We start from the raw sequence: 21,431 nt of genomic DNA, 5'->3' as shown, positions 1-21,431 counted from the left end.
TAATATAAAAGTCTAATAGTGGTCTCTCTGTGTGTGTGTGTGTGTGTGTGTTCAATGCTGCTTGTGATTAAGGGAGAAATACTGAATGGGTAACTTAAGTGTTAAATTTAATATGGCAGTGTGATTGAGTGGGGCTAAAAATACTGAGCAAACACAAGCAAGCCCTAAGTCCATGAGGAGGAGGAAAGCAGATGAACTAAGCAATAAATATTTAGTACTTGGCCAGTAAAAATGAATGAAATGTTGAACATGAAATTAAACTGGCAAACCAAAAAAATATTTGATTTCATGTCAAAGTGTTCATAAAACCTTTCACTGAGGAACTTTGATAAAATTTTATGATATACAACTATTTTCATTTTAATTGAATTACATGTTTTGCTGAAAAAGCTTCACTGAAAAATTATCAAGTAGCTCTTAACCAAGTTTTATATGAAAGATCTCAAACTGGTATAAATGAGTTGTATTTGCTACTAACAACTATTAATTTAAACCATTCTCATGGAACCGTTAGCACGCTGTTTCTAATTACACCATTATAACATGCAGCATATTTTATACATTTTATAATTAAACTATATAGTTCATATAAATTACATATTGCCTTGTTAATAGCTTTTTGACAAATAAGGACAAGCAAGTACTCTGTACTCTGAGCTTGCTGGTTGTAACATAGACGTCTGTAGCAGAGTGCTGAGCACAAGCCAACATGCTTTCCTTCTCGGCATGGTTTATTAGTTGTGGCTCAGTGCCACTCTAACTGTGGTACAGAGTTGGCTGTGATCTGATGTGGGATGCTGGTATAGACCTCTGAAAATAACAGATAGACAGACTGATTTTTTTTTTTCTTCCTTAATCTCCTACGTTTAATTGATCAGTTGTTAATAAAGGTTCTGAGAATTCTACCAGAAGAGGTAATAAACATTTTAAAAAACAAGTAGCAAGCTTGCATTACAATGCATCATTCAAGTGTCTGTCACTAGCAATTGTTCAGTTAGAATTATTATTTTAATTTATTTTAATGAGAAGACTGCTAGTGCTTTATACTTGCTTTAAAGTAATTTAGTGCAAACCTGTGTCATAGACTGAATTGCTCTGTAAAACAGAAATCTCCAATAGTATTCAAGCTCCCTGAAGTGTTTCTATATTATAGCTACTTATTCAGCTAGTTTTAGAAGGGGGAAAGATTGGGGAAAAAAATTGAGTGGGCTAGAAAACCTTTATTCTGTGTTTGTGCTCAGGTATGTATCAGTGCAGTTCTGAGGTTGAAATTGAGCTGGGGCAGGAGTAGAAGGGCCAATAAAGCTATAATACTGTATGAGGTATCTAGCTGTAGAAGCTGAAGGTGGAAAGTTGCAGATAATTTTTTCTGGGATGGAAATTTTGTAGGTACTCCCTGACTGCAGTAAGTAGTAGGGGGAGAATCTCAAAAGTTCACAGCTGGAAATGATTTTGGAGCCAGGCAATTGCAGCCAAGACCACAGAGGTGGGAAACATCTGATGCTTTGCTTGTATTTCTCCCTCATCTCTTTTCTCCAGCAAAGGATGCCTCTCAGTTGCATGTTTGCCTGTTAATGGACTTTTTGGAAGTTCCTTATGGGCCAAGTACGGGCCACGAATAATTGAAGAGCCTGTCTGTGTGCTTCAGCTTTGATGTGTACAGTGTCTTTGGCCTACTTTGGTTTTTGTGACCTATTGAATCTTTGGCCATTCTGTTAAGTTAGTCAGCAAAAATCACCGGTTAGCCCTTAACTTATATTATCTGTGTGCATGTGTGGGCAAATTTTTAAAACCAACAATTTTTTAAAGCAAAAATAAGTACCTTCCACCCAACCATATACTATTGCCTTATTTTTCACAGAATAATTAATGACTGAGAGATCATAATGTTATATTATCAATAGTATCTATGTATTATTTGGTTTCTTCATCTTTTTATTTTCATACAAAGTTCATTTTACAAACCAAAATTTAATTTAATGTATTTGCTATCAATGTAAACTCAACCTGAAATTTAAAAATCCACCTGCAGAGTTTATGTCTTAATGGCATATGTGGCAGAATTGGAGTCACTGTGCTCCACTGTAAAGAACTGGCCACTGTGGAGTAAAGATCAGCTGAACTGTGAGTTAATTTAATATATGTGACAGAAAGATAACCTTGGAATGAACATTTTTAGGTATCAGGTACTCAACTTTGACTTTCTTTCATTTGTAAAAGGCTTCTACAACATTTTATTTATTCATTACAAACAGTTTTGAATTCGGTACAAGTGGGTTTTAGACAAATTATTATATAAGACAGTCTTACAAAGGTGAAACAAACTGTGAGAGGATATTTCTACTGAATATTTTCCTTTTCCTTAATTTTTCCTTAATTAAGATGAAAGAGGATATTCTGTTCTTCATACTAAAACCTCTGTAATCTAAGCTTCAGAGCATGAGAAGTCTTTTTTTTTCAAAAGCCATTTACTATAATTATTGTCTGATTTATGAAGACAACTAAATGTGCACTGGAAATCATGTTTCTCAGCTTTCAAGAACACTACTGAATTTGGAGAAGCATGCCTTCTTAGCAGCTTAAGCTATGGAGGCACTGCAGCTATGAAACATATCTTGACACTTATCTGGGGTAGCATTATGTGTCAGCAAGCATTTAAAGTCAGGTGATATGGCTGGAGGAAATATGAGCTAAAGCGTTGACCGCTGTTGTGGAGCAATAGCATCACTATTTGCCCTGACACGTTTTAGATTAAAATATAGCTGACAATACAGTTTATGTTAAAATAACCTAGTAAAATCTACCCATGGTATTCTGCTGGGGGGGGGGGGGGGGCGTGGGCAGGGCATGGGGATACCTTATAAGATACAAAATCTGGAGTCCACCTGCTTTCTAGATCCACCTTTTAGATTTTAAATGGAAGATGGTCCTATTAGTTTAATTTTGTTTGATTCGGTGGATATGTACTGAGCCTTCTTCTCAGGATAGGCCTTTCATTCTTTCATCGCTTGACCTGGTGCTACCCACCTACCTGTAAGCTCTTTGAACGCAAATGCGAATTTAAAATAGAACAAAACCTTGTAAAGCAATTAAATTCTTGCATTGTCAGCATAATATGATTTTGCAGTTTTACCAGAGGTTAAGGTCCTAAAATGTATCCTACTGACATTATCTACAGTGGTTTCTCTGTCAGTTCTTTAAATGTTCTCTCTTAATGTAATGCTGCAGTTTAGCTCAGTTCCTAAATTTAGGTACTACTGAAACTCATTTTTTTCTACTACTGAAACAGATTATTTCTGGGTCTTCTAACTAGCTTTTTGTGTTATTACTGTTACTCTCTAAAGGGTGAGGGTGTTTAGTGCTAGTTCTGGAAGGAAAAGGCAGGTTACATAATAACAATTGCTTCTTTGGACTAAAGTAATAAATTGTGATTTGGTAAGAAAATGGCAGTTTTGTACAGTGGTTTATTCATAACGCACGAGTATCTCTGTACACAAGCCTCATACATTTTTTGGATGTCGATGTCTGTGAGGGTCATGCATATGCTGTACGGTCCTCAATACCTGGTTGCAGGTAGAGTTGTCCTAACCATCTTTGATTTCCTTTCTGCATCATGGCTCAGGAAGTACTATGTGAAGTATTAGCAATGTTAGTGTTGGTTGTGTTAGTCATTTGTCAGGTATTTAGCTGTATAATTAATATAAGGTGGTTCTAGGAGTACAGTGTAAGCAAAATCCATGGTGCATTCACATGGTGCATTTTCCAATGTGAATCTTTGACTGCAGTTAATGTATTGGCTATTTCAGGTGCCTAGAAACACATCTAAGCTATCTGTGGTATTTGCCAGTAGGATTGCAGGTTGAGTGTTTTTCAAGACTATTCTCCAGACATATGGAATTGATTGTTAGCGAGGAAAGGGAGACCAACATGGGCATGCTGGAAAATGGGAGGTCTCTACTGCTTTTAAACTTTTTTTAAAACCTGTGTGGAGTTATCATTTCTGAGTACACTGTTAGGTGGCAGAGACTTCTAAACTACATTTCTGCTTTGGAAAAGATACCCTTCTGTCAGTTTCGCTATTTTTATCTAGGCAAGTTAACCAGGGCTCACTGACATGGAATACACATGACAGCACTTAAGAAAGTTACTTATGTTACAGAAATGTAAACTCCAGGATTCGCCTTATCTATTTGCACTCCTACTCACCTGTGCTGGAGCAGGAACTGAGGAAGAGATCAAATCTCTTCCTTGTCTATGGTCTTCAGCTTGGGGGTGGCTGGAGGCATGTTGAAGTTATCAGGGCTGTTATGATCACTCTCACCCAAAGGAATATGATAGTAAGTACTGTGTATATGTGCTCATAGTAACTTGTGGAGTCATATCTGAAAAAACAAAAAAATCTTCAGTTACTGTGAGGGTGGGTTACTCTTCTTTCTAAATATCATACTTGTAGGGGGAGCAGTAATGAAGAAGAGAAGGGCTTTGGCAAAATGGAGCTGGAGGGGATTGTTCAGTCTAACTTTTAAGAGAACATCATACAAAATAGATGGCAGGAGAACATAGCTGATAATGACTTACAAGGTGACTTAAAGCTGCAAATAAGAAGTTAATAGTAACATTTTGCCAATGGCCTATGTTTGTGCAAGCTTTTTAGAAATTAAAAGTAGTAAGTTTTTTTAGGACCTGACTGAAACAAAATGCACAAATCCACATTTAATCAAAGACCTCTTAAGTTGTCTAAGATCCCGCATGTCCCCTGCCTACCATGTTTCTGAATATTGAGTCAGTCATAATGAGTTGTGACATGAATAGCAGAGACAACACATCAGTAGTTTTAAAATTCATCTAGAAACATTTTGTTGACATTTAAATGATCAGATGCAAAGAAAAAAGGGAATGACAACTGCAGAAAACAAACAAGAGTGCTGAAAAACCCTTATAGCCAATAATATATGAAAAATATTTTTCATATATTAGAAATATAAAAGAAATATTTTTCAATATCTTGAGTTTGAACCTTACAGAAGTATTTTACAAGCAGCTGTAAAGTATGGATGATGGCTTCAAAAATAACTGTAAATTATCTGGAATGGAGATAACTATGGGAGACATGCAATAAAAATCTCACTTTCAGCATTGTCAGTAATGCTATTTGTCTATAGAAAGTTCCTTCTAGGTATGAAGAGGGATGGATCAAATATGGAGCTGTTTTATTATATGACTTCATTTTGTGGCTGAACAGATTTTTTTTTTTTTTCCTTCTCCTTTCACATTCCCCAACACACAGCATACACTAAAAAACCCCAGTTGAGTCAGGTCACAATTTTAAACACAATTTAGTTCTCCCATTTAGGCCACACATGGCAATGTATGTATATATATGCAAACACACTAATACATTAAGGAAAAAGAAAAACAACAGCAAATTCTGCCTCTGAATTTAACTGTCTAGAGAAATATAGACATAAGAAGACTGCCACTAATCATATACTGGATTGTATTCATACTTTATATCTCTCTGGAATGTGGTGGAGAGAAATGAGACATTAGAGCTTTGGGAAGGTGCAGTATTGTGTGAACTAGTGTGGTAGCCCTTCTGGATGCCACTTGTCTCAGACTCCTCTATCATTCTTGTAATTTCAGAATTGTAGGATTTTTTTAAAAAAACAGTTATTTAAAAGTTCTGACAGTCTTTCATAAGCCCTGTGATTTAAATTGTAAAGAACCAATTTGATCTAGAATCTGGAATGGTCAGACTATGTCCACATATTATCCACATTTTATTCTTCCCGAGTTTGAGTCATCCTGCTCTCACCTTTAGTCCTTATTGGTGTTTTTTGGCATGAAGAGATTTTCTGGATGCCTTTTTGCCTGTTCATAGAAAGTACTCTGATTGCTCTTTTCAACCTGTGGTCTGCAATTCATTGCAGCTTATTCTCCAACATCAGGGATCCCTGTGTTTCCATTATTTCATTTTCTGGTTTTACATATCTCAGCCAAACTTCCTCTCTTTTTAAAATAAACATTTAATATTTATTAGCCCTGGCATAAGCACGCACATGGACTTTGTGTATCTAAGCATGCTTCACAATGCACATGCTTGTGCACGTGCTTGAGCATCTAAGAAATGCAAGGGAAAATATACACTAAAGTTATTGGGAAGAAAATGATGGTATTGTAGTGGGGTGTGAGAAACATACCCATGGTAAAAAACTGAAAGGTTCATGGTGGAGGGCCGTATTTTTTAAATCCATTTTTTGTTGGATACTAAAAGTCTGTGGGGGAGGGTGGCCAGTGTTAATTTGTAAGAAAATAAACCTTACTGTTTCTACTAGTTGTGGGTCAACTTATTCTCCTAGGAGGAATCTTCTTTTTCTTAACATTTGATTCAGATGGTCTCTCTTTTATATTCAGGTAGAAGCAAATAGAGCCCAACTGAAACGGTAGGAGTGTCAGCAAAAATAGCTTTATCCTCCTGTATAGGTTTCTGCAAGCTGTTATGGTAATTTACCAGTGGAGTCTTTCATTTCCAGGCAGATCATGGCAATCCTTATCATATTGCCTAAATACTTTAATTTGCAGTGCCTTCCAAGGTAGGCAAAAGGTCACTCTCAGGCACCCAAAAAATTAGCTTTTAGTTGAGGTAGGTGAGGACAGGCAGTTGCTAGCAATATATATGCAAATGCTCTGTATCTCACCTACTTGCTGGAAAGTACTTGCTGGAAAAAATGCAAATACATACTTTGCCCTACCACAGTATTTCCTATAGGACAAAGTAAGATCAACATTTATTATTATCTTGGCCCTTACCATAAATACTTCTTCTCTTCATACATTGTTTTAAAGTCCTCAGTCTACCACCTAAATCCCAACATGGATGTTAAATATATATTTCTTTGTCTAAATGGTGAGAAGTTGACTGCTTTTGTGATAATGATTTTTGTCTGCTTCTGCATATTTTTTCTCCCAGGAAATTTCAAATCTTGCTCATGTTGTTTAATGAGCTGGCTGGTCAAGCATCTGATGCCCCGGTGGGAACTTTCAAAGTCACTGAACACATTTTTACTGAAATCTAGCTGACATTTCTGTCTGTTTGATTTAATGTATGATTTCCATAGTTAGATTACCAATCAGATGGAGCACAGTACCATCATTCCTCTGCGCTATAAACACGCATGCATCCTGCACAGAAGTGGACTTTTTGCTGTTGGTCCACATGGCAAGACTGTTTTCAGATTCTGCTGGCATTTGGGAAGACTTTAAAAGTCAGTTTTAATTAGAAATAAAATTTTGAACCTGTAATTAAAATTCTGAGTGCAGAATTAGTCTTCAGTATTTTATTATCAGCCCATTTCAGATGCAGCGCCTCTCTCTTTTGTTATAATCTGGTGGAACTAGGCTATTACAAACCATGAAATGTTTGGTGTAGTGTTCTGCATGCTACATTGTCTGATGCAGTTAAATGCCAAATTCCTAAAAAAAAAAAATAATTTGATGTTATAAATATCCATATTGTTTATATTTCATTTAATTCTATGCAAAGATCTTAAAATGTTTGCCATCTGCATACTTCATACCCTTGCTGTAAAGCATACAATTATTAATGATAGGACTTTTGAACAATTATTAATGAATTTGTTTAGTGAAAATCAAAACTTAAATAGTTTTTGCTTCTCATAGAAGTTCAGCATTCCTCCTACTTTTTCCCAGAAAGCAGCTCTCTTCGTGCCGAGAGTAAAAAAATAATAACATTGCACCATGGAAAATTCCATGTATTTTAAGTGTCCTCTTCATCCATTTTGGTTTTTTGGGGGGCCAGTGCCTGCAAGCCCAAAATTTCTTGGAGAAGTTGCCTTCCCTGCTACCCTTCTGTGTCTTATTAAGCAGCAAGTAAACTGATAAACATTTTCAAGAGGAGGCGGCCTATAGATCTGTCTTTCTGACTGGCAGAAATAATACCCCAAACTGTCATATATAGGTGTGCCCCATACATTGAGTTAAATCAACAATACCTCCTTTGAAACTACATGAAGCCCTGAACTGATGTGGGTTTTGATAACTATATAGAGGTGTCTTTTAAGTTCATACACTTTGTTGTAACCGTTCCAATTTTCCACTCGAAAAATAAATAAATCATTCTGCTAAAAGGGGAGAGTGGCTCCGGGTCTTGTGACTGCCAAATGACATACATATGACCTCGTCCCTGTTTCTGACATATGTTGAGGACAAAGATCCTTGTTGCCTTCTTTCCCAATAACAGATTGTTGAGGTGACAGTATTTTCCTACTGAAGGTGCCTGAAAAACTGGTCTCTTGTAATTTATGCATGCTTTTCCTATAGTAAAGTAAAGTAAAAAAAAAAAAAGAAAATCTTTGAAGGGTGAGAGAAATAACATTTTTTTTTCCCTCCTTAAAAATAATGTTTTTATGTAGCTTGTTTTTTCTGTTTAGAAAAAAATAGCCAGAAAGCAGTGAAAAATGTGTTCTTATATTTTGTTACTCTTAAAACAGTGATAAGGTGGGGAATAAAAATTTTAAAACATTGGGTTAACTTTATCCCACCACCCCCCCCCCCCTTTTTTTTTGTGTGTGTGTGTGCAGCAAGTCTTCGGGAGGGAGAATCCTGTAATTTTGACATCTTATTTCCAGAGCTGTTCATGAGAGACATGAACTGACAGAGGGCATGTCTGCTATCATTTTGTTTCTGTGAGGTTTTTGAGTACAGCATGTTGAAGTTAGCCTAAGATGGGGGGGGGTGGTGGAAGTAAGTTTTCAAGGGTCTAATTATTGGAGCCATTAAAAAAAAAAAAAGAAACCAAACAAACAACATGGGCTGGATCTTCATATCGTAATTCTACACCTTGGAGTAAGTAAAACTGTCTTCACAAAGCACTTTGCAAGCTGTTTTGCACAATTCATTGCTGGCGTGTAGCCAGCGGCAGGAGCTGCAGCCCAGCTTGCTCTAGCTGCCAGAGTTCTGTTGTGTAGGAAGTGAGCCCAAAATAGCATGCCTTCTTACTACCTGCCTTCGGGGCGCTTCAACAATTTCTCAAAGGTCAGTAGAAACTAGTATCAATTAAAGTAGCTTTGTGTCTGCTTTTAATGTATGCTCTTACAGGTAGTGGAGAACAAAGTTGCTTTGAAATTTCCCTGGAATACTCTGTGAAGTTTTAGCTGTCTGTGAAGGATCCAAGGCAAGATGATTTGCTGATGTCTCGTGGTTCAACATTAAGCTAGTGCAGTCAGGTAGGCTAAAAATGTTGTCTTGGTCAGTTTGCTCTGGCAGGAGTAGTATCGTAACGTCTATTCATTCAGTAGCCTGTGATAAAATGAACATATCCTTAGAATTAGGAATAGCCAGTCTGGCTCCCAGTCATTTGATCTGCTCACAAGCACAGTCTTTCTTGAATATTCTGCTTGGTTTGTAAATCAGTCAAAAGGTAGAGTATCCTGATGGTAGATAACAAATATATTTGAGATGGATCTGGGGGAAAAAAAATTGAGCAGAGGTTTTTGAGTTTTGCTTTCATTTAAAGATGAAGCAGAGTTTCACTGGGAGCTTTAGTGACAACTTGATATCATCTAGACAGAGTGATCTATCTGAAGAAAGATTAATGTTAATTAAAGTGGCATTGGAGAACTTCAGCAGATGACAGCAGCCAAGCTGGCTACAAGCTATTTTTAGCAAGTTGACTTCATTGCATTCAGTATGACTTATTTATTAAGTTAATGGATGAATCAATAGCTCAGTTTCTTATGGCAGTCACTGAATGTGGAACTGTATATAAAGACTGTGTTCATATCTTTGGTCAGAATTCAAATTATAAATGCTGACCAGTATTGACTCAGTCCGAGTGCACAAGTGTCTTGCACATGATGTAGCTATGCAGTAATAATCCAGTGAGTCCATTGGCACATGCATATGTACAGGGTCACAGGGGGAAACCATTCAGAAGTCCAACTTGCAACTATATGGAAAATAACATGCTGATAATTTTAACCTTATATCCAGAATAAATGTTTTAAAAATGAGAAATTCAGTTTTTGTTTTAAATAAAGTATTGAAACATACAGCAAATAGGTCATAAAAGGATAACTTATTAAAATAATGGATAGTTTATCATTAACAGAGTTGCAATTTATCTTTCTTTAAGTTTTGTCTTCTCGAGTTCTCTTCCCATTTGGGCTGTGGTTCATTGTTTCTTGCCTCCATTTGAGCACAGTTCCTCCTGGTTTTTAACTTCCCTTAACTTGGGTGAAGTTCAAGTTTTCCCTCTTCAGTGATACTCAGCTTTAATTTGTGAAATAGTACAGCTTCCATCTGTTCCAATACAACTTCATTGGCCTCACTTCAGTTTATTTCCTCTATTTTGCTAATTTCTTAGGTTGCTATAGAAACCTTGCTTTCAAAATTCTCCTGAATCCTTTTTGTGAACTGCCTGAGAACCCCGTCTATGCATTATATGTCAACCTGAGATGCACTTTTTTCCTAAAATAGTTTCCCTAAAAAAGACACAAAGTTTCTATTCTTTCACAAACTCTTGTACAAATAGTTATATGAGATTTATTATATCCTAATTATTTTTATGGAATTTCTATCCTATCTTTTCTGATTCTCTCCTCAAAGACCTTCACCAGTTTAGCCCAATATAAGGTGTGGTTCTTTGTTTTTGTTGTGTCAGCTCTAATTTCTACACCTAGGAATAACTTCACTTCTCTCCTGCAAAGGGATTAGAGAACTGGGGTGTCTGTATTACATGCAGGGTATGATACAGACCTGACGAGACTGATGTCTCTCGAAATGTGAATATAAATTGTGGGAGATTATCTGCTACATAAACATGTGAAAAATTAAAGCTAACTAGTATTCAAAATAATTTCACCATTAAATAATGTGGCTTGCTATAGTGTGAAAATACTGCAGTTTGGAATAGAAAGACTTTGCACAGTAGGTCTCTATAGATGAAGTTTGTGACTGTCTTTTCAGCTTACTGGAAGTAGCAGTCTATATTTAGCTTTGCTCTTGGTTGGTTGGGTATTTGTTCTGAGAGAAAATGGCATTTATATTGTAGGATGCTGGATGTTGTGTTATGCAACTGGAGAAAAATATAATAAAATCTATAATAAAACTAAAATATGTGAAAGATGAAGAGTGAATCTGCACAAAAATTAGGTCCCTGGTGAACTGAATTCTGGCCTTTATAACATGTTCTTTGCTGCATTACATTCTAGTGTACAAAGCCCACACTAGTTAATGTGTACTCATGCTAGCTGGTCCTTTGCTTTTCTGATTGCAGTGTAACTGCTTCCTGGAACACTGTGATCAAAAAAGTTAGTGTAAAATGTCCTAACAAAACCAACCTGTAGAGAGAGGTTGCTCCCAAGAAAATGAGAAGATGTATGCCACGTGCAAGTTGTCTGTCACAAACTATGTATCATCCCGTAGCTGAAATCTCCTGTGTGTAATTGTCTGGTCTCTATTCTTTCAGGTGTCAGGGATCAAATCAAGGATTCGCAAAATAACAAGCAAACTTCCAGACAGGTCACAATTGACAGTGATACTTAAATGTAATTCAGAGAAATACTCGAAATATAAAGTTTTCCTTAAGTTGGACATACCAATTAATGCATTGATTTTCAGTTTGCCTTGATTTTGCTGTTCCTTCTCACCATTCATCACAGTACTTTTGTTTTTCTCAGTAACTTTGTGTGTGTGACATTGTGTAGTCCTTTACACTGTGGACCTATCTGACCATGGGAGATCTGTAATAGCAATTTGGTAACACCAAACTAAGCGCTTTCAAATTTCTTTTCAGAGTACTTACCATGCGGTTGGAATGAATTGGGATTTGTGATTGAGTGAAGAGTATGCAGCATGTTTCACAACTGGTTCTGCCTCTTAAGTTCGTTTGGCGAGTGAATTGTATGGCGTAATATTTTGTGCATGAAACTGAAGCTAATCAAGACATTTTGCCAGGAAAAAAGCAGACTATTTTTTTAAATTTTATCTATATGTTATTGTTCACTACTCACAGGCTGCCAAATAGGCAGCTTAAATCCTTTTTTCTCATAGATACATTATTATATAGTAAAACTAAAAATTCTGTTCCTCACATATATCATACTTATGACCAGTAGAAGAGTTCAGGCTGTGTTACCTGGATCCTTCCAGTGTGTGTGATGCTTTTAAACTTCTGTGAAACTCACAACCAAACTTTATACACAAAGTCAAATGTCTTTATTATGTCCTGTATAGTACAGCAGTCTGCTGCGGTGGATCTCTCTTCCAGGAGTTATAAGATGGAGTGAAATCTAATGTTCTGAAATGAAGAAAGTGTAGACTTCCTTAAAAACTTCACTTGAGCTCTGAGGCATTTATAGAATTGTATATTTATGTGTCTCCAGTTCTCTTTCAGTTTCAAATTTGTTATTATTTATGTATGTAGTCTGGATTTTCAAGCTAAAGATGTCAGTGTAGGACTGAAAATGTATTTAGATATGCTGAGCTGGAGGTATAGGTGAGAGATTGTTTATTTGAACAGTAACATAACTTTTAATATATTTCTCCTTCAAAAATGTGGAATTGCGGTAACTGACATTTTACTTTAAAATGTGCTACCATTTGGACTGCAGCTTGGCAGATTCAGAGTATGTTAAACTCTTGACACAAAACTTTGCAGAAGTATTTGCAGAAAATGATGCTAATTAGTGTTTTAAGCAAGCCAGATGAGTTCACTGAGTCAATTATTTTGATTTTTTTAAAGTTTTTTCTGATGTATTCCAAGAAAGTGCTTAATAGTTGTGCTGAGAGTGGCCAATAAACAAATCTGCCAGGTGGAATTCCCTGCTGGTGGAGTGCTGGCAGCAGAGGCTCTGTCCTCCCCTTCTGCTAGAGGATAGAAAGTCAGTGAAGTTATTTTTTGGGTACTCCAGAGTGTGGACAGGAATGTATCTGAAAGAACTAAATAAAAAATGTTTTCTTATTGACCTCATTCCAGTAGCAATAGAACTGGTCATGTGCAGTGATAGCAGGCACTGATCTGCGCCATTCCTTGTCACGGTATGATGAAGCAATCCTTCGTCATAATGTTAAAGCCAATTTCTTGTAGCTATCCCTGGAAACACCATTTGAACAAAGGTCAGATATAGTGAAGAATAAAAGCTCATGTTTGTACTTGCACTGGCTAAAAAAAGTTTCAGTTCTCTCCAACTTTCAACTCCATTGATGATTAGCAGCAACAGAAGTTGCAGAGGAAATAGAAGAGATCAATTGCTATACTCTAATTGTTCATGATGAATTTGAATGCTGTAATGTCTGGACCCTGTCTCTACCTCGGAAATCATAGTTGGAGCAGCAGTGGACTTCAGACTTGACTTTTCATATGCAGACTTCATCTTCCATCTAAAGCCTTCAAACTGTTCATTTCTGAGAGTGACTTACTTGTAGAGATATGGAAAGGCAGGATTTATGGGGAAAATCTTAATGTATTTTCTGTGTTACTCTCTTCTCCCCTTTTTAGGTTGAGTAAGCAATATATGTAATTTCAAGATTGAATATAAGGAAATACATCTGTGTAGAAATGCTGACAATTGGAAGGAAAAATTCCAATAATAGGGAGATAATACAAATACACATTTGATATCTGTCTACTGCTTTACAATAAATAGTTTCTTATGTGATTTCCATTTCTGTAGGACACAGAAAATGACTGGTGTTGCTGCGCAGAGCCAGCAGGGAGGTCATTAGTGCAGTTATATTTTTAGGTCTGAATTGTCACTATCAATGATACTGCTTCATGAAATAAAAGAAGCCATGTCTGCATGTCTCTGGGGAAAGTGTAGTATTTACCACCATTTATAGTACATGCTATTCATGCATCTTCAGTATGTGAACTATTCTTTACAACAAACTTTTGCAGGATGTAGACAAGTTCATTAAGTTCAATGTGGAACAAAACCCCCTATTTTTCTACATCAGTGCCAACAATTGCACATCACCCACTTTTATTACCAATCGTGAACTCCAGAGACTTTTCAAACATGGAAGCTGTAGAGTCTGTGTGGTTTGTGAGGTCTGTATGTGCATGTCTAATTAAAAAACTCCAATTTCTAGAATTACATTTGGATATGTTTAAGACTGTATAGCAGCTTAGTGAAATACTGAGCACAAAGCACATCAGGCTTCAAATATTTAAACTCATCCACATAAATTGGACAACAAACAAGAAATCATAGAATATGATGACTGATGGCCATTAATATAAAGAATAACATCCTGGTGATGGTAATTCTGTTTGGTTGACCTAATTCTTACCTTTCAGGATAGTGAAGAACACCTTGTTTCTAATATTTATGTTAAGCACATGAAGATTTTTCTTCGGATAAAGGAAACAGGGGTTTTGGCTGTTGTTTTGGTGACTTGGTGGGTTTTACCTCTAAATTGGTAGGAGGGATATTTGTGTTTTGGAACAAGTTATGACACCATTAACATGCTGTGCTTTGTGTTACTGATTTTGAGAACATTTTTCTTCTGATTTCAGAGAATATTTTTCTTCTCCTGATTTCAGGTTGGGTGGGACTATATCGGCATACAAGATAGTACCAGACGAAATAGAAGAAATCAAGGTACAGTATTACTGCCTTTCAACACTGAATTTCTTTGCTTGGAGAATTACAGAAATGTTACATTAAAAAGGCATGTTATTTCTTGCTTTGAAGTGTATCATGGGGGGGGAAGTGTCTGAAGGAAAAGTATTAGATCCATATTTAGGCATCTAAAATAGAATTTTTGTTATTTTTACAAGTACAGTTTACCTTCAGCTTAAGGTGACTTCAATAGGGTTTGTTTGATGCCAAAAACTTGTGTAATTCAACATATTTCTGTTTTCTTACCTGAAGACAGATGCAGGACTACTGTGAACATTGAGTTATGTTTTCATAGCAAAAAATAAATAGAAAGGTAGTGTCCTTTAGCTTTTGAGATCAAAAGCACATCCGTTTTTTTCAATATTATTTGTCTTAAGAAGGGGGTAGTGTGAACGCGTTGGTACTCAAAATCATTAAAAGCTCTTTGATTTTGGGGAGTAACAACACTAAATACTGAAGTTTACCTCCAATGCAATGTGCGTTGTAACAAAACTCACTTCAGGGGAGTCCACTCATGGGAAGTACTTCAGGACTTTGTGTCAGTTTTGTTCTTCAGTGGAGTAAAAGATGGGTACTAGGTGGGAATTTGGCCTAGATCTTGTAGCATGGGCTGTGTAGCTGGTTCTTTATTTGATTGGTAGTCAATCAGTCTGACATATTGCTTGTTTGTTGTGATTTCTTAACTCATTGTGCTGTTTCATATACTCATTTTCAGCTGTGCAAAGGGAGTCAAGAGTAGTTTAAAATCTAGTAAAGGGAAGTGGTTGCATAGTCATCTGATCTAGACATGACTTTGCAGCGTGTAAAGTTTTGAGGATTTATTCCTCCTCAATTAGCATCAAACCCACTGTAAACAAATGCAGTGATTGCCTGTATCTGCAGAAGTCAAAGTTATCACTCCACCATGATAAAAATTTATTTCTCTCCTCTGAGATTCATGGACTCGTCTATCCTGAATTATCAAGAGGAGCATGATTTATTAGGATAGATCCAATGTTTAGACTTTGGTATTGGAAAGAAAGAAAGGTTTTCAAAACTTATTAGTGTTATGTAATATTTTCATGATGTTCAGAGAACTGCACCAAAACTATAAAAACAAAAATGACAAAAACCCTAAACCATAATCTTTCTCCTTTAATATAAGAAATCCGAACCCACTGACATTTTGCTAATGTTGAAGACGGAGAAAAAGGAAGCTGATATTTCTAGCTTCATTGTGCAAACTGAGTTCAGTGAACAAAGAAAAATGGAATGCTGGGAAATAAGAAATAATTTTATTTTTAGGAACTTACTGTATTAGGCAAGATCAATAGTCACAGGAATGGGTTTTCCCCCCACCTGCTAAGGAGGTCTGTTCTGATTTTTCAGCTCTTTCTTACTCAGCTGGTGTTTAAATGCTTGAGATCCTAGGAAACAGCAAAGGATGGGTTACTCATTGATCTCAGTTGTGCCAGCATGTAAGTGTGGAGGGAGGATTGTATTGTTCTAAGTCAGAAAGTGTTTGGAAAAAATCACCTCATTTACTTGTTTCTGGTAGCTGTCTTGTCTTGTTCAGGTAATGGGTTTTTTTAGGTTGTGACTGAAGTCAGCCCACCTCTCACACCTTAAATGATTGAACTTCTCAAGCTACAATACAGTAGGTGTTATTCATATGAAATAAGGTACTACTGGAAGATGCTAAGACACACTAGCAGTGAGTATAATGGACAAATCTATATCGAATATGGAAAAGTATTCTTTTGTCTATATGTATTTTGAATAGCAGCTGGCAGACAGGGAGACTGAGTATCCTTGCAGTAAGTACAGGGGGAGTCTTAACTTCTGAAAGGTTCTCCAAGCAGATTTGAGTTGACAAAGGAGAGAGGAGGAAATAAAAAAGAAAGCAAATGAGATTATTGGAAAGTTACTTCTAGAGAGGACAGAATCTTCTTCCATGAACAATAGTTCAGTTATTTTGCCTCACAACTATCCCTCCCCTATTTAAACATGAAATATTAAGGGGTTTAATTTGATGAAATATACAAGAAGAATAGCTTCATTTTTAATACATGATTTAACTTGACAGGTTGCTGAATTATATTCACAGGAGTTGGAATATTCATGTTTTCTGATAGTCCTTACAAAGTAAACTGCTTGCTTAAATGGCAAAGGAGGATACTTTATCGGGCAGAGAGCAATAATTACTATGACAAATAAATAAGAAGTCTCTTTGACAGCATTTCCATATATTCTAGAAAAGGTGTTAGATTAGCCTCTTTTACAGCTCAGAATAATTTATGAGGAAAACATGTATTGATTTTGTTAATTCACATAATTACATCTTGGGTAGAACACCATTGTAAGCAGAGACTGTATCTCTTGAGTTTATGGAAGAGGAAAAACTCTGTAAGCCTTAATATACCTGCTGGTTGAAAAGTATCTTTAGAAGATTAATTAAATGCATATTTCTAAATGTATTAGTAATTTTAAAAATAACCTGTATTATATATATATATATATGATAATTTATTTGTCCACATTCAATACTCAGCAAATTTTAACATGTGTTTATAATGTTTCCATTCTGGAGTGTTTAGAATATATTTATCCTTGCATGTGAGTGTGATTTTACTATGTGTATATATGTACTGTGAGATCATATATGGTTTATGTATCTGGAGTATTGCCTGTACATACGTTTGCCTGTTTCTTTGAATGAGTGTATATGGTCAGTGTTGGGTATAATCGAAGCAGTGCATCCCGCTTACCAAAACTAAGTAGTGTCTGGCATGCTTATAGGCATATGAATTAGGAGTATTTATGGCAGAAGTGATAGCATGTACCCTAACTACCATCATGCACATTACCAAGGTTAGGAAGAATTGTGTGGAACCAATGACCACTACAGTTCCTCAGCATCTGTATCAGTCTGAAATGGAGTATGATGTAACTTACCTGCCCTAGATTTTTGTCATAGGTGCTTAGGTTCCCAAAGTGAGAGCACTCAACAGGTAACCATATGAAGATACCATCACAAGTTTCCCCCCTGAAAACTCTTCTAGAAGGTTGAAATGTCTTCTATCACAGGATCTTCAGGACCAATGCTTCAATAAGAGAAGCTTTCAGAGGAGGAAAACCTGAGTGAATGCCTAAATGCATGTACTGCCATCTACATTCCTATCATTTTTCTCTACACCAGTTAAAGCAGTGGCACTTCATTTTCAGTACCTGCTGGTTGTAAAGTACTGCACGAACTGATGAAGACAGTAAATATAGGAATGACAGCATATTTCTGAGAAAGTGTCACTGTTTTGACTTTCTTTAGATTTCTGTTCTCATCCGAATTACTTATCCTGTAAGCAAGGAGCTTTTCAAACTTGCAAAAATGCATTGGCAGATTTTAGCCTTGCTCCTCGTCCACTGTAGCAGTATGTTGTGCCTAAAGGAGAGGTCTTCCAAGCCAAATAATTTCATGTACGTAGGGACTGGTGAGCATATCAGGCAACACTGGTTTTGAAGAACATCTTCTGGTTGGAAATTAAAGCAATTGCATTTGAGAGGAAAAGAATAGCAGCAAACTTAACATTTCTGTATTTCTAGTTAATGACATTCATGACAAAATACAGTTTTGTTTACAATGTGGAGTTTGCCTCAAGTAAAAAGCAAGTTATGACTATTAGTGATGAGGGAAAGTTTGTGTGATGTGCCTGTAGTTAGTTTTGTATGTCAACAGTAGCATCTTATGGTTTATAATACCATGAGAGATGCTCTTTTTGACTGCAGCATTCTGTCACTACAAAGGAAATATGTGATGTTGTGAAGGACTGTTATTCTAGACGAAGAGTTGGTGAATGAGAAGACCATTCATTAACAGATTTCTAAAAAAATACTTGGTTTGCTAGGATTTGCAAGTCAACAGCAGAAAGGAATTTAATTGTTCTTTCTTTTTTTAAGTGCTTCCCCATATGCTTTTCATGTAGGCATGTGCGTGCATCTCATCATCTCAAGACCAGAAATGAATTTGGCAGCAGGTGCTCAATTCATAAAAGTGATATGCACGAGAAAGACATTGCCATTGTATTTCATTCTTGTAATACTTGTGGTACGAGACACATATTCCAGTGTAGAGAACAAGGTTAAATGGTTATGTCATCTGGTAGTTAATTTTAAGAAATCTTGTTAGAAATTTTTCTTAGTACTGGTTGTAAATTTGTAAATTTAGATGTCAAGCAGTTCTGAAGGAAGATGGGAATTTTTTTAGTTCCATTATCTACCCTTTCACACAGAGACATACTTTATGCTCCTTAAAGAACACCTGTAATTCTTCTATAGTTGCTCTTTAAATGAAAGCACATATGCATAAAGTATTAAAAGCTATGTTTAAGACTACAGACCTTTTCCCCTGAATAATGACAGGATAGCTCTCTTTTTTTCTTTAGAAATATGTGTTCACTTAATAGTTTAATACATGAAAATCCTTTTCATGAATAGCTGAAACACATTCCTGTCAGATTGTCTTCAGTCTGTGAGGCAACAGACTCCGGTGATAAAGATGCAAGAGTAGAAAATTATAAAAAAATGTGTGAGAGAGGGAAGTAGCCAGAAGGGAAATGGAGAACACTGTGTCATCTTAGAGGTCAGTTGCTCTAGATGACTTAGGAATTAATGAGATTTTAACTTTTCCACACAGTTGTATTTAGGAACATCTTATGAACAAAGTAAGCTGATTTCAGTATCAGTGAGCTGCATTTCAGAGCAAAGCTGGAGTCTCTGCCATCAAAAATATGCATCTTTGAAATGATTACAAATGAAAGTCTCTATCTATTCGGATACTTTCTTGCAGATCATCTGGTTTGTAGACCTTGTGGTGTCATATAGCTACATAATACTGTATACCAGAATCTGTTCTTTATGCTGGTAGGAGTAGCTGATGAAACTCATGCAACCTCTGTGTGCAGCCAAGAGACACTGGCCGTGATCCTTCAAAGCATTTTCATGTTTATTAATGTCTGGAAAAAATAAGTAGCAATTTGTCAACAAGTGCTGGTTTATAGTCCTGTATCAAAAAAACACAAAAGAAAGAAAGGTAGTCATTAGTACTGTGGTGAATAGTCCATAAGAACAGAACAGTGGTTCAAAATATTCAGACTTCACAAAACTGGCTGCTTATCTCGATAGTGGGCGGTAGGGCATTTAAATAGTTCTTGCATCTTCTACAGAATCAACAATGCATTACATAAACAAGGAGATGTGCTGTCATCCCAGTTTTGCATAGGAGTTTAAGTCCTGGATCCGGTTTATTTCATCACTGTATTGATATTCATCTGCTAAGTGTATCAGCATTTGCCGATGGTCTCCACAAAAAGTTTCCCCAAGGTTTATGATGGGAGGCATCACAATTTGGTGATAAAGTTAAGATTACTGCTCTGTGTATCCATTTGGATCCAGCACAAACAAAAAACAGATTTCCCTCCAGTGACCTTTCAGAATAAGAGTTTTTTGAAGAGGCTCAAGCTGTTTTAAGTATGCACTCCCAGCAATCCCATAACTGAGAAACATAAAACACCAAGAAACTTTACTATTTACCTTGCAGAAAGGACAATTCTGGTTCTCAGTTTTTCTGCCAATGTTTTCCTTCTTCTAGCTCTCGGTTAGAATTACTAATTCATGGCACAAGAACTCTTACTGAGTAGTATGACATAAAAGGCTATTATCAATTGAATGTTTAATGAGTATTAACAAGTAGTGTCTCCATAGACTCCAAAGCTTACAGATAAAAGATTTAAAGGGAATGTGTGATGGTCACGTGTTCTTCCATGATTAGATTACTAGCCATGCTGGACTGTGTGTTGGCTAAAACTGAGGGCTTGTCTTTTAACTCTCTTAACATGCACTTGGAGTCTGACACTCCAGTAGACAGTTTCATTGTGCTCCTGCAGCCAGGAAATAAGGTTTCTAAAAGGATTTGCAAGTGTCCCAACCAGTAACAAAAAATAGATGCTATTCTGAGATCTCAATTTAGTGTATGAAATCCCTGATAAACTTCCAGATTTGGATCTCCTACTTGGTCCTCAGGTTTCCATAAAGGAATTAAGGAATAGATTATGGCCATGAATCCAGCTAGGACAATTGAGAAGTGGGACATGTTACATTAGAACAACTTTACGTCTCATCATATTTCTCTGTAATTAAAGTTTACCTAATGTACACACAGCTTTCTTCCTGAGTTAATTTCTAAATCCTGCATTAGCAGAGTCAGTCACTGATTACTATTCTTTTTCAAGCTACGTATGACTTGACTCAAAAAATGTAAATTACATTGTTTAGATGACAGAAAGTACTTTGAGTTTTTAATTGCTGTATTAATCCTTAAATGATCTTACAGACTTTTGTTGTTTCCATGCTGGAGAGAATGAAATGTTTGTGTGTGAGATGATGTAACAAAATTGTGAAAAACATTATATGAAACAAAAAATTACTTTCCTTTAATTGTTTGTCCATGTGTATGCATTTGTGCTATAAGCACATATATAGAGTCACTTAGGCTAGACATTTACACCCATTGCAGTATTGATAATGTGCTCTTAGCTCTTTCTCCCCCCATGCCATGCATTTGTGCTCCATTCTTTTAGTTCTTGTCAACAGCTGATTATTTATATTATATTGTATCATACTATATTATATTGTTACTAGTTCACTGTGATGTCATTATCTGTTGTGCTATGTCAGTTTTTCTTCTCATTAGTCCTTTGTTGTTTTAAGTTAGTTTTGTTTCTTCTAAAACTCATTTTTTCTCTTCTTCTGGAA

General features: G+C 36.2%; 1 protein-coding gene across 4 annotated transcripts in view; it reads left to right on the top strand.

Moving 5' to 3' along the window:
* GPHN (gephyrin) overlaps positions 1 to 21,431 on the top strand; it is a 303,926-nt gene that overhangs the window by 108,236 nt on the left and 174,259 nt on the right. For 2 of the 4 annotated variants that reach the window (XM_072864401.1, XM_072864398.1), the window contains exon 3: positions 14,567 to 14,624. In XM_072864401.1, the coding sequence (XP_072720502.1) occupies positions 14,567 to 14,624 (58 nt within the window). Of the gene's footprint in view, positions 1 to 14,539; positions 14,625 to 21,431 lie in introns of all 4 variants that reach the window. The other 2 variants (XM_072864400.1, XM_072864397.1) reach the window with 1 other exon arrangement.

Source organism: Ciconia boyciana, chromosome 6, assembly GCF_034638445.1.
Source record: "Ciconia boyciana chromosome 6, ASM3463844v1, whole genome shotgun sequence".
NCBI lineage: Eukaryota > Metazoa > Chordata > Aves > Ciconiiformes > Ciconiidae > Ciconia > Ciconia boyciana.
The sequence above is the reverse complement of the archived record's forward strand: the minus strand, read 5'-3'. Positions and strand labels throughout refer to the sequence as shown.